Below are 14,385 nucleotides of genomic sequence, written 5' to 3' on the forward strand. Positions count from 1 at the left end.
CTACATTTTTCCTTTGTTCTTCCATCGCTTTTGGATTTGATAGTCCTCCCTCCACAGACAGCAAGGAAAAATATATGTATACATATATATGTTTATTCCAGATATATTTCCCTTTTCCTCGCTGTCTTTATCGAGGTCGCCACAGCCGTGGAACCCTTTCCCTCTCCTTTCTTCATCCCTCTTCATTGTCTTTAGATCGAAGCTCGAATATTTCATCGTCGTCGGTCGGTGGCAGCACTGTCGCTCTTGTATAGCCGCTCCTTACGCTTTCCTTCGCTCTCTTGTTTTTTTCTTCGTATTTATTTCCTCGAAAGAGAGCACAGCGTCCGTCCAGAGAAGGCATTTCGGTCCCCTCGCTTTGGAATCTCCGGCGAGCGACGCAAGAATGTTCTTTGTTTCCAAAATGTCGGGAAATCTTGTTCCGTCCCGATAAATTCTGGCCGACATCTTTCCCTCGTCGTTTCTTTGCCGAGATAAAACGGTCCGTTGGAGACGCGGAGGAAATAAAACGATGTTTGATCAAAAAGGTTTTTTTATGCAGCTTTCTGCACTACTTCCGAGCAACAATTGCGGGAAGTTTCATTCTTGTCTTCAATATGGACGTTCACTTTATATATTCACACATTTTATATATACATGTCGTCTTGAAATCTATCATACACGTGAATATTATGCAATTTTATATTTTATTTATTGTTCTATGACGTTTTAGAATGTGTAACCACCTTAAGAATTAGAATATAAACCAAACAGCATACGCGGCACGATTTATTACGAAAAAATACGCACGTTTGCTGTAAATATTCTTAACTCCATCGATCGTACTAAAGATCATTTATCGCTAATGCAAATAACTTGGAAGGTATGAAATACAAATAATAAGTCTGAGGTAGGTATTTGGTCCTTTGAAGAGTGGTGATAGGAGGAGGAGACGTCGCACCCCATTGGTCTACTGGTCTATACTGTTCTTTTTTCGTGACATATTTTATGTTTACAACTTTCACTCCGTTTTTTCGAGGTCGTTTTGAAATGCTATCATATACGTGAATATGCTGTTTATAGCTATCATTTTTTAAAAGCTAATGTATGTTTACTAGAGAGCATTCGCCTATATCTAATATTTAAAAATGTTATAAAAGATGGCGAGAAGTGTTAAGTTCAAATTTAAGCCGTAGGCAATCATGTTGAATCGATAAGAAAACCTTTGTACAATCCCACGAGATGATTTATTTCACGACCATGGTTTCGTCGAACGGTCGTCAATATAATTTGAGTTATTAATAGAACATAACCTTTTAATAGCAAATCATTTTATTTCCACTGGCGAGCGATTGCAATGGTGTACGCTTTATATTCCTGGTAAATTGGTGAATTTCAAGACAATGTCATGAGATTTAAGCAAGAAATGCAAGAAAAAAAGGGAGTGATGCGTCATCTTAAAAATGACACCTCTCCACCATGTCTCGTGGTGTTCCCCCTTAAGGACGCATCCCGCGAGGAGAAGGGCTTAAAAAGTTATGGGAGGATATATCTTGCTCTTGTTGTGGAGGAGCCATTTCCCCGAGTGGCCCAAGCGTGCGTGCGTGTGTGAGACGAGGCGAGGTCGCGGTCGGTGGCCGAACTATTTGAGAGGCGCCTGCATCGCGCTTATTAATTTTACCTCTCGTGCTTTTTAATTAGGCTGCGTCCCGTAGCCGTTGTGTGTAAGAGAGAAGGGTCATAAGGGGTAAAAAAAAAGGTAAAAGAAATAATTGAACGGGGATGAGCGTGGCGGGTCAATAGGCCACATAGAGTTGTTTTTTTTTATACCTTTCCTTGCGTAATTCAAAGATCGCCTGGATTTTCCCCGCATTAATTGAAAGGAGCTGTTGGCAGACGTAATGAATTGAATAGTGGAAGGTTTTGTTGCCAAGGGCTGTTTATCATATCCTTAAATTGGAATTTTACGTCGATGCACGCACTTTAAAATTGTCGAGGTGATCGAATAGCTTTCCATCCGCTACTGCTCTAGTTTATTGAAAAGTCATTGTTAAATAAACAAAAAATTAAAGCATAGTTTGATCGATTGTGAATTAGTTTGACGTTTATTGAGAACGTAATGTAGTAGTCATTTTATTTCTGCACTTTTATTCTCTATTTCTTCGATCGAACCTTGATTTACGGAAATAGACATATCGGGAATAGAAATATCATGAATATGAATGGTGGAATGGGGACTTAAGCCCTGGACTTAGCACCAATGCAGCTAAGGGACTGCTCGTCGTAATTTGAATACTGTGCGTGTGGCACATCAGTGTTGGTTCTCAGGGGATTAATGTGGTACGTCCACTTTCTGTTTGTGACAAAGTCATCAACATAGAGCTTTGAGTGATGAGAGTGTATTAGAAGGGGCTCTGGTATATGATTCTTCAATCATTTAGTATATTCGTCTGGATTTAATTAATAATAATGTAATTAAACCGATGATGTAATACAGGGAGTCATTGGTGCTGATACGTTTTAGAATATTAGCCATATAATATCTGTGAATGTAGCCCTTTTGTAGCTATCAAAACTGAAATAGAGCGATTTGAAGTTATTCCTTTTAGAAATAGATATAATATATCTATACCTTTAACTTTATTTCTTGATTTAGAGTTTTATTTAGAGATATGGAGCTAATTTTTCGTTATGTATTTCATTTATTTTTCGCTATTTTTATATTAACCGTCTCCTAGACAAACGTTTGGTCCGAATGCGCCTCTCAGGTGTACCTTGTCCGGATTCATCGGCTGCTCTCCTGGGCCGCAAATTGCCGTTACTGTAGCGGGGAGAGGGAGCAATTACTGCGTCCAGCCGAAATAGCTTTCGCTCAAAGGAGACAAGAGGGCTGTGCTGGAGGCTCCAGTTCACACTGAGAATGGTGTTGTTCACGCGACCTGCCATACCATTCACGCCACTCATGAGATATTTGGTGTCTTTGGTGGTCCTTTCGGTCGCTGTGAAATGAGCCAACGCTCGACATTTTCGCTCGCGTAACCCAGGGGTCGGCCTATTGTCATGCTAACCGAAAATACTTTCATAACCAGATGCTGTGTCTGTAGTTTAGAGTTACAGTACTCCGGAAACTCATAAAATTCCCCGGAAATCATTGTGCTGTTCAGACTGTGAAAACAGTTTGCGTGGGAGTTCAATTTTTATATCGTCATCGTTTTTTTTTGTTGGAATTTGATTTATTTTGAAAAAAAGGCTAGAGCGGCTTCCAGCAGACATACATTTCACTGTTAGCTGCGCTAGTTCGCGCCTCCCAAGTATTTTTACACTAATATTATAATACATTATTTTGATCCATGCGTAAAGACAGATTTAAAGATTTATGCCTAAGCTTTATCTTCAGTGAACTGCATCGTTTAATTATAGCCTATTGTGACAAACCTTACAGTGTGGAGAATTCTCAAATAAAATATTATATGCTACTTTAATATGAACTATTACTTTCCATGTTTACTGGATAGTTATTTGGAAACAATTGAGAGAGAATTTTAACGAATTAAAAATGTTTGGCATTGAATTCAAATCCACCATATATTTTTCATGATGAAAAAATATCATTGGCTAAAACGTTAGTTATCAGAATTCATCAAAAGATATTGGTAATTTGACGAATATTTTTTTTATTTATTTTTCATTCTTAATGATGAGACAACAGAAGGGATTAAAATTAAAAATAACAACTGCAATGGGATTTTCCGAAACTTGGAGCATTTATTGATTCTCTCCCAGTAGGTGTGCAGTTCAATGGTCCATAATCTGTTGATTCTCTTCCCTTACGCTGGTATCAGTTGACGGGCGCGCAGAACAAATCCAATTAGTTCGTATTTAGAACATCGCTGTATCTTTAATCCGTTGTATTTCATCTAATTATGCAGCGCGCCTCGAGTTTTAGTGCTTTTCCCTTATACTAATGGAAATTCACATCCAAAATTGACTCTCTCGTTTCACCGTACAAAGGATAGCTAGTCTGAATTTTCATCGGCCTGATCGTTAATTACTTTCATCTTCCCAATTTTTTTAATTTAAAAGGGTCTGCCTAGTTACGCTGCTAAGTTAGTTCCCGTGTGAATCCATTTTATCTGTCGATTCCTTTATTTTTTTATTTATATCCCATTTGATTCTATCCGTTTATTTGTTAAATTACGAAGACCTTTTATCTCCATCATCCCCGTCTAGATTTAGTTAATTTCCTACTGGCTCAATGGTGAATATTAATGAAGATGGAAAGATGAAATCAATTTAATTAGTTGGTGCTAATCTATAATTGAATATTAGCGATACAATGCCAGTAAATGTTGTTTTTCTGTGTGTTTACGCAGAAATTATAAGTTATTTGATTATGAAATAGATGAAAGATATCTCTGCTTTAAAATTTTCATTTAAAATACATTTCTTACTATGTGATACAAATTTAATACTCTAATTTTCGGTTGATTTAAAAGGCTCTTGGCTAAAGCTACGCTAAATTACTTTTTTACTACAAGATAACTTTTTCAAATGAGCTTCCATGAGATTGTTTTTCTCTTTGTAAAATGCTGAACTATATCTGTGACTATTAAGATTTACTCTTGATGAAAATATTCATTAGTATCCTTGCTTCTAATGTTCTTCTAATAAACTTCACTGTTAATAATGTACCAACGTTATCTGGATAGCCGTAAACATGTAATTATGAATTTGTGTCCCTATCATCATCTAACCGAAACAAACTTGGAATAATATCTAGTAATTTTGTCTTTTCCAGTGTATTTTTTTTCTATTTATTTTTAGTCAAATTTAACATTTACTTGCCTTGAACGAGCTCTTATTCATATTATGTTCTCTTGTCTCTCATTCCAGGATGACTGCCAAAATTACATCCGTGTACTTGCCAAGATAGATAATGAAAGAGTTCTTATCTGCGGGACCAACGCCTACAAACCCCGCTGTAGGCACTATCGTTTTAAGGTAAGTGTCAATTATTATCGGGTGCGAGTCTGCAAAAGTGTTTTTTTTGTTATTTCTTTGAATATGCATGTACAAAATAGGTGAACTAAGGAGTGAAAATCACCCATTAGAAAAACTATTTCTCGTCTCTTATGTGAGGGTTTATGTGTACGCCGAGCTTATTTTCGCACTTCCTTCGTTTTCCTCGAATTACTTCCTTTGGAAACAAGTCCTTTACATTTTAAATACTCTCAAGTTAATGGTAGCTTTTGAGTAGGATAAAAATGATTTACAACAAAAGCGATATTTCTTAATGGTTTCACTCTGACTCGTAGCATGATTTTTCTTAAATTATTTTGTTGCTTTGTATTAGAACGCCGTAAGAATGGAGACCTTGCTCAAACTAGCGTTCACATGTCTAGGGAACCTGAGTGTGAAGTAATGTGCATAATTCAAGAAATACAATAGTCGGACTTCGGGCCTTAGTCCAAGAAGCCAACTAAATTCCTTTACATAATTGTATTTTCTGTCTATATATTGCTTTTGTGGAGATTTTCTTATTTAAATAGTTTCATTTTACCTGTACATATTTACTAACGACGTCAATTTCCGTGCATATTAATTGATATTATTTAATTTAAGTCGTACTTTTGTTCGTATTATTCAAAATTTTAAGCCCTCGTGCCATTCACTTAAACAACAGCAGATGAATCCTACAACTCATTTTTACTTGCTTGTTTCAAATAGCTCTGGTCATCATGGAATGAATGTTTTGGTTGATTGGAACTTATTCATGACTTTTTTTTTGTACCCGACCTCGTCCTTAATTACGCCTTTTCTCCATACTTTATGAGTGCTCACGTTACATTCGAATACTCGTCTGGAATTATTTGAAAGATTGAAAGTACGTGTTTGCAATAATTCAATTTTTTACGTTTGCATGAAGCTTGCTTGGCTGAAATTCATTTTTAAAGCATGACTGTTTGTTCGGAGTCTGATGAGTCGCCCGAAGGAAAGTGCGATGGTTTATTGTTCCTCCCTCTTCCCTTCTCTCCTGCTTTCTCTCCACTACTCTCACCCTGCATATTTGAACGACTTTTGATTACGATATTCCCTGGCGAAATATTCGTCCTCCTCTTCAATTGATCGACCCTTTCCGTAGAAATGAAATATTCAGACGCATTGATTCCTCCGGAAAAAAATTACTTTCAATATACGGTATCCAATGAATATTTTCCTTTCATCGGGTGTGTTTTGTTTTCGGATGCGAGCTGAATTCTTCGTAAATATATCTCGTCGCGTCGTCAAACGTGCGGAACGTCACGCCCTCTGCACGTCACATGTCGCACGACGGCTTCCATGGCGTGCGCTTCCCGATTTTGCATTTGCAATTTTCTCTCGCGCTGCTGGGAATCGCTTTCGCAAGAACGCGTAAACTTCACACTTCTCTGCCTTGGCTTCTGCATATAGGCATTCTTCGAAAGAAACGTCTATAGTAAGGAACAAATTGCACGAAGTTGGGAGATTCTTTCTGCGCCAAGCTACTCCCATGTATTAATCCATTTTAGACTTCTAAAATGCGACGTTGACTTCCATTTTCGATGTGGGAGGATTAATAGTCGAAGTTTTTATTTGTTGGGCCAAATTTCTCAGTTCAACATCATACAAAAATAAAATTTATCCCAGTATTTTTACTGTGAGTCTTGCAGGTTACCTCAGGACCGTTCAGGCATAAAAACACTTTTTGTTCAATGAACTAATGTTTATTTTTGCTACAAATGCACATTATCATTTCTTTACCACCGTATCTCGAGCAGTACCGGAATACAGTGTCCACACAATTCGCGGCCCCGCGTATTAAGATGTTCCATGTCCATTCGCGTCTTGCACGCTCGTGAGGATTGTGGCACGCATACGAGCTTCCGCGTGCCTTCTTTCGGTCAGGCACGGCGGGAGCAGGCCGCAGGAAGCTCAGGAATGGTGAGCGAAGGAGAGGACTATATAGCGAACCGGTGAGCTGGGTGGGACGGAAAATAAATAATAATGGCCGTGGAGATAATGACGGCATGCGTGGGGTCGTTGATCCGGCGATGGCCACTCCCTCGGCCCGCACCGGGCACCGACCTCTCCCACCTTAGGGCCCTCCGAAGTCCCCTCGGGCCCTCCCCTCCCAACCGCCTCTCCTACCCATCCTCCCCTGCGAATCATTTTGATCGAGAGTGAAAAGGTGCGAAGCATGAGATGTCAGTCATTTCGTCCATTTCCGAGTCCGGAGTCTGCCTTATCTCGCAATACCATGGATGAGGACCGATTGTTATATCATCCATGTATGTAAACAGCAGCGAAAGGGTTACCTAAGGTCCTCAGCGGTGATCAAAGGGCTCCAAAAAACCTCAAAATTAAGTAGTGAAAGTGAAAATATTTTACAGTTATTTATATACTGAGACTGAATATTGAAAGGCACCATTTACATGACCGTTTTATTATAATTCAAACTAAGCGCTTCATTTCACAATTTAAAGTAACTGCGTTTTCAGTTCTTCTGATGCTTAAGTAAACATGCCCACATTTTTTTTATCTTCACCGCCACGAATACAGCGTATTCAATGCTTTAATAACAGTGTCTTTTAGTGATTAACAATGTTAGACGGTCATAAATCTTCATTCCCCGGATAAGGGCAACCTACCCAGGCGGGATTCGATCCTACAACCTTCGTTTTGGCAGGCGATGGCTTTAGCCCACCGCCACCGAGGCCGGCAAAAGAGTTGTACTATTGTCCTTCTTAAAATGTCTTTCAAATCGTAAAAATTCTCCAAATAGTCTTTAGACCAGACACTGAGGGTGCAAATCCCAATTTATTTTGAATGGCTGTCGGTAAAGGACAGTAAGAAATTGATATTTTGGTATTTTGACCTACTATATGGCTCTTACTTTGTTGAATCTTCCGCGGGGTAAGTTTTGAATGAAACTCTTTGACTGTATTCTCGACTGATGGAGCAGGTTGGAACTAAGTGCCTTCCCCCCTCCTTTACCAGATTGGCTGGTTCATACGTTACTCCCACCTCCATTCTCCTGTTGGACTTCGCCTCGCGCGCGAATGTGCGCTTTTGTTTGTTTCCATTCCTAAGAGACGTGTGAGGTATGCGAGGCATTTTTTGTGCGTGAGAATATAACGGGAGCGCAGAGGAGACCCTTCAATTATCTTCAGTTAGGATTTACTCGAATCACTCCTCATCACTGTCGATCAGTGACCAGCGGCAGTGTTTTCGTGAATTTCATAGGAAGTTAGCCATTTCGGCCTTTTGAGTTCCCAATCCCAGCCATAATCTCGGATCATCATGGTTGATAACCGATTCTTATATCTCTTCTAATTCTATGGAGTGTGACCAAGTGAAAACGGGATAAAATTTTCATCATAGAATTAGTGGTCATTTTCTTATCTGAATTAGATATTATATTTTTGTATTCCGTCAAATATGCCATACTTTTTCAGGATAATTGTTTTATTTACCACCCTACATCTCAAACTTGATCTTATGAAATTGCTATGCTGGATTTCTCGATTACATACCAGAAGTTATCTGTTGGATGCAAAATTAATTTTACCCTGCCACGGCTTCCCTCTAATACACAGCTAGTTTCACATGCCCACCGGATGTAATTCGACGTTTTCATAATTTGATGACAGCTGCTCCAATTGCTCGTGGAAAAATTCGTGATGCGCACACGCTTTTGCCATCGATAGTTAATGTGCAGCAAGAACTTATTTACGGTAAGCAGAAGATTTTTCGCCGAGAATAACTAGAGAAATTGGCTGTGGATCGCGAAACGATAAAATTATCTTTATTTAGTAAACCGACAAAAAAATGAGAATCGACAGTTTAAAAAAATGGTGAAAGAGTCCATTGCTATGGTGACTCCCCAAAGACTCCGCATTCCATAGAGGGAGCACTCCAGAGATGGCAGCTGCGGTGAAGACGAGATGCTCCCGAGGAAACGCGTAGCTCAATTGAGTATTCTTCTCAGGCAAAACCGTGCCATCCTCAGCCAAACGATGACGACGAGTTTTAAAAGTTAAATCACGTACGTTTTTGGTGGAATTCCATCGGTTTTATCCGCAGGGATCGCTACTTGATGCGTTTCGAAATAAGGAATAGTGTTCGGTTTTCGAAGTCAGGTCCACATGATTGCTAGCCGTTAACTGGTAATGCTTCCGATTTGAGGAAGTAAGAAGAGCAAGCGAAGAAATGTTCTAGTTCTGATCGATTTTATCGCATATGCATGACGCCTTCCACTACTTTGTGTGTCCTTATGAAGAATCTTAATCGACCGAATAAACGTTTTAGTATGAGGAAATAGGTGGTTTTTCACAGTTGTTGCCCAGATGAGTAAGCCCCGTTAATCATCTAGCAGCTTTTTAGTACTTTATACCAAATCTTTCAGTTTATATTAAGTGATATGGTTGATGTTCTTATTGCGTTGTTTACACTGAGACAAAAGTTGTTTCAAATTACTTGTTACTGTAACTTTTGTTAAAAAATTCACAAGTCCGTTCCAATATTATTTTATACATAAAAAAATAGTGCAGCGGTTTGGTATATAATCATTTTTTAATTTTTTTTATTTCATTACTTTTTTCATGACCGTAGCTCACACTGTACAAATTTGGTTTCCTTTACATAAATAGATGTGTGCTATTACAAATGAGTTATAATCTATCTAAAAGTCGTAATTTAATTCGTAAATTAAGGGGATAGTATTTCAAATCTATTTTCAACGAAAGAATATCGTTTGACGGAAATGGGCAGTGGTTTCAGTAACTTAGCCCCGTTTTGTTAAAGGGCTGAAAACTTTTCTATTCCGTCACCGCATTATTAAGAAGTGGGCAATGGAGAGAAGGCAAAATAAATGGTTTCATTTTTATTTTTTATGCTGATAACAATATGGGGAGTAGAAACTTTTTGAGAACGCGTTCGTAATCACAGAAGATGATTCGCTGGCCGTGCTTTGCCTTACCAGCTACGCGCTGACTTGCAGGGCGATCGATTAAGTTCAAAGGTCACGCGGAACGAAGGCAGAGTCGTGTTCGCGCGTGCAGTGACGCACGCAGTTTAGTTCATTAGAAGTACTCATACTACTCTTCCGAGTGTTCCAATTCCCTCTGTAACGAAAATCCTGGGACGCAATCCAAGCCCCTTTTTCTTTGGCGGTGCTGAACCCAGAATTGGCCCCTTCCTACCGAGGACAAAAAAACGACTGGTATTCATCGGTAGAATGTAGTATAAATTGATGTTATTGTTCCTGGAGAGTATATAAAATGGAATATGAAGTTTATATGGATTATGCCATGTGACACGGAAAGATTTCTAGTCTTCTTCCTTAAAAGTCATGAATAATAAAGTACGTGAAGCTGTAGTTATCTCTGTTTTCAGCAAGACCTCAAAAAAATACCAAGCGGAATTTTCCAAAATGAAAATATGAAGATTATGGTGGTCCACGCATAATAAAAGTAATTGGTGGAAAGTAATGTAAAGACGCTAATTCAATTGGCCTATGGAAAATAGCGTTGAAAAATACTCTTTTTACGTAGATAAATGCGCAGATTTAATCGTAGAAAAGAATTAATTTTCCTGAGAATGTATTTTTTATCAACGTTTTTGTGAATTTTGCCTATTATCTATCAGGTTTAGAGTAAATTTTACTTTTTTAAAGCAGATATTTTACCACAAGAACGCTAAATTGTTGTGTAGACATTTCTTTCATGCAAAAATATGCGAGAGGATATTAGTTTGTAGTCGTTTTGCCCTCATTTTTTTTATCGCACTTGGCTCCTCGCAAGCCAGCGCGTGAGTCACAGAAACCCAGAAGCTTCGTGTTTGTCGCGAGAAATGAACATCTGAAATATGGTGTAATTTGTCGTTTAAAATACGACATTAGTCCCTTTCCAAAGTGTAATACTCCTGCAAGACAGTTTTGTGCCCCTTGTCGCAGTAAAACCATATTTTCGGACGTGCAATCGGAGGAAATGAGTGCATTAACGTCTGAGGTAACCTCACCGCAAACACACTGGCATCGTGGCAGTCGGCAGTGTTATTCTTTGCGAGACGTGCGTTGGCAATTGCCTCCACCGCTCGCAGCGCCCTTTCCTCCCGCGGACTACGTGATTAGTTTCCCGAATTTCCGCTCACGTAGTTGGCGCCCCAGTTCAGTGTCGGGACGTGATCGCTTCGTGACGCAAGGAGATGGGTAGGGACGAGTGAAAGAGGATTGCAGGAGAGGAAACGAAGGAGGGATGATTAAAAGGGGTGAAAATGAATTCTCTTAGGGGGTTGGCACCCCGGCAGGTGAAGGTTCTTCGGGAGTTTTCGGTAGTGCAGTCTTAGCAAAAGCTTTCAGCATTGCGCACTGGATCGCTTGGAAAGTCAAAAGTTTTTTCTCTCAACCCCGTTGTCGTTTGTAGGAATAAATATTAACGAGAGGAATATCGCCCCCCGCCTGTTCTTCGGGTAGTGAAATACCACTTTTGGAGTACGTTATGGCTTCGGTGGAATTTTAGATGTTAATTAACCTATTCGCCGATTAAGTTTAGAAGTAATTACTGGACCTAAATGGGAAAATAATGGCAAGGGAATTTTTCTTACAATTTTCATCTATTTATTTTAATTTATTTTGTGTGAAATTTCATCGCAAGATTAACATTTTCTTTAGTAATGGAATAAATGTAGTTTTTCGATAAAAAGTTATATTCATTCATTAGTAATATACAATTTTTAAAGTGTAGGATCAATCAAAATGAAACCGACGATTCGCCGACTTCGCACTATAATTAGTAATGTGTTACCCATCGCCGCTAACTGCACGTCGCAAATCATCATTATGGAGAACAGCGTTGCCAAACCTCCAACTCAATTTCCGGCACCCTGAAGGTTTAGACCACGACACAACAAGCAACGTATGTTCATATATTCACAGACATCATTACACATTGGAGAGCACTCTTTTTATGATTCGGCAACTACGTGTCGGGCCGCTTATGGAGAATAACATGGGAAACGAATCTCCATGAGACCCCATACTGTCTACTGAATGTGGAACGCTCTATTGGAGACGTAAACTTTCGCGAGGACTCTGGCATAATGCATGAAAAAGAGGAGGCTGGCTAGTAGGATTTTTCTGAATGATGCGGTGCTCCTAGCGGTTTCCCAAGACTTAGATAGTGTAGGAAAGGGGAGTGCATCCCCTTACCCAAGAGGATGGAAAGAGCAGGTCTGGAAGGAGTAAGGAGAGGGTTGATCGGTGGTAAGGCTTTTGTAGGCTACGTGGTGTGCGTGGCATGGCAACCTTCGGTGGCGGAAAGGCGGAATCAGCCTACCACGAAATTACCGTGCGACCTCCCTTTGCTATTCCTTCCATCCCTAAAGTCGCCCCTCTTGCACCTCGCAAGGCGAAGGGAAAAGGAGGATCAGACTCCCTCAGAAATTTTCAGGAGGGCAATGCAGAGGCCGATTCCAAAAATCTGCCGTTCTGAAAAAGTGCATCGCGATCTCTTCTTCTGCTGCGACCATTGCTTCTCACTTGAGGAATTTGAGAGGCTAATGTGCAGAATATTTTCAGCTGCTACACTCTTGATAAACTGTCGGAATATGGGAGAAAATTTTCCGTATATTACTTTCCAATTGTGGTATTTATTTTTGAGACATGGTTAAGTTTTCATTTATGGCACAATTAGTTAATGAAGAAACAGAATCTCACGAACAGGCTAGCCAACTCAGACAATTAACACCCATAGCCCCGGTTGGCGCTTTAGCATTTGCCAAAATAAAATCTTACAATCTGGACTCTGCGTTTAATCCAATTCATTGTCAGAGTGGACACAAGTTACTAAATGAGGAGAGGTGAATATAGAACACAATATATAGAACATAATATTCGCAAATACAGGATGTGATGAGTACTTTCGTTTCTCAGGTATTGTTTGTTGGTGTTGAATAAATAAAAGATTTTAAATAATTGCGAAAAGACCCGATGGGTTGGTGAAGATTCATTCTCCACCCAAATCTTAACGATCACGCGGGGATCTGATGGAATGATAGTAATTCCCGTTCTTGGTACCATCATTTCAATTCCGTTCTTTTGGAGTTGATTCGTGAGCCGTGGAAACAGAGTCATTGTTTTCGAGAAGTAATCTCCCACCCCGTGGCGCTGTGTTCTCGCGAATGCAGCGCCGCAGGTCGTCATGTCCCCAAACCCTCCCGTTTGAATTTAATGCCCTCAATTATTCCCACAAACACCTTCGCGCCTGGCCCGCCCTCACGCGGCAGATGGAAGAAACAACAATACGCACCCTAGGGTACTTTTCGTCTTTTGTGTCCCTCTTCGGGGGGTGATTTTCTTTTGTCTCGTCTCGAGGCTAAGAGCACGCCGCGGCGCCTCTTTCTCTCTTCCTTTTCAACACTCGTCCTCTCTTCCACGCCCTCTACTTTATCGCCATGTCCTTTCTTGGCGCTCGGAGACGTTATTTACGTAATCGTTCACCGTCCAAATTTCGGTTCCCATCGCTCATTCCACGCCCGACTTTAATACGCCTTTCGCACCTCTTTTGTTCATCACCCTGTCCTTTCGCACGTGCGAATGCCGCCGCACCCTGCTCCCCCCATTGTCGTCATTTGGATACAGTGACGTAGAAGGTGGGGGTGTATGAAGGCGTGTCTCTGCTTTCATCTTAGGCCATGAATTACGATGGAGGACCAAATAAGCGTGAATAACTAGTGTGTCGCATTTTAATATAGGTCGATACAATCAGATCCGTTTTAGAATTGTAGATTCTTACGAAAGTTTTCGCGGAGTAATCACGGACTATTTTGGATCTAATTGAAGCATAATGTTATCTTTCAGTGAAGGTAGAACTCCTCTAGAGAAAGAAAAAAGAGACTGTACCCCTGTATAGATATGATATCGGCAATAAATGTTTTTACCCCGCCATATTAGACCCAGAGGCGTTGTGTATTATAGTATCCCCGAGCAGGGGCCGTTGCTCGGCAACCTTGGTCTCAGTGCTCATTCTGCAGAGAGAAAAAATTGACATAACTTATAAATGTAAAATAAAATAATGTGATTAAACGCCTGAAAATTTGAATAAAGTAAATCTTGAAACTGTTGCAGTTGTGTGAAAGGCAGGTAAGAATGTGGAGATGACTCAACATGACTCCGCGGCGAAAGCTATATATATAATTTACTATACGAAGAATGACTGATGGAAAATAAGAATCACTTTATAAATGGACACTAATTAAGTAACAACAGAAACCCTCCTCCTTTTTCCGGGCTTGGGACCGGAAACACAGGCCCTGAGATATCAATACCTCCACTGCAAAAATAGGTCAACAATCACCCACCGAATCAAATCTTAATACAAACAGGAGGTC

At 39.9% G+C, this 14,385-nt stretch overlaps 1 protein-coding gene across 10 annotated transcripts in view; it reads left to right on the plus strand.

Moving 5' to 3' along the window:
* LOC124166112 (semaphorin-1A-like) overlaps nt 1-14,385 on the plus strand; it is a 915,056-nt gene that overhangs the window by 875,538 nt on the left and 25,133 nt on the right. For all 10 annotated transcript variants that reach the window (XR_006866398.1, XR_006866399.1, XM_046543761.1 and 7 more), the window contains one exon: nt 4,873-4,980. Coding sequence is in view for 8 of the 10 variants with exons in the window: in XM_046543761.1 (XP_046399717.1) it covers nt 4,873-4,980 (108 nt within the window). In the remaining 2 variants the exon portion in view is untranslated. The remainder of the gene's footprint in view (nt 1-4,872; nt 4,981-14,385) is intronic.

Source organism: Ischnura elegans, chromosome 9 (assembly GCF_921293095.1).
Source record: "Ischnura elegans chromosome 9, ioIscEleg1.1, whole genome shotgun sequence".
Taxonomy (NCBI): Eukaryota; Metazoa; Arthropoda; class Insecta; order Odonata; family Coenagrionidae; genus Ischnura; species Ischnura elegans.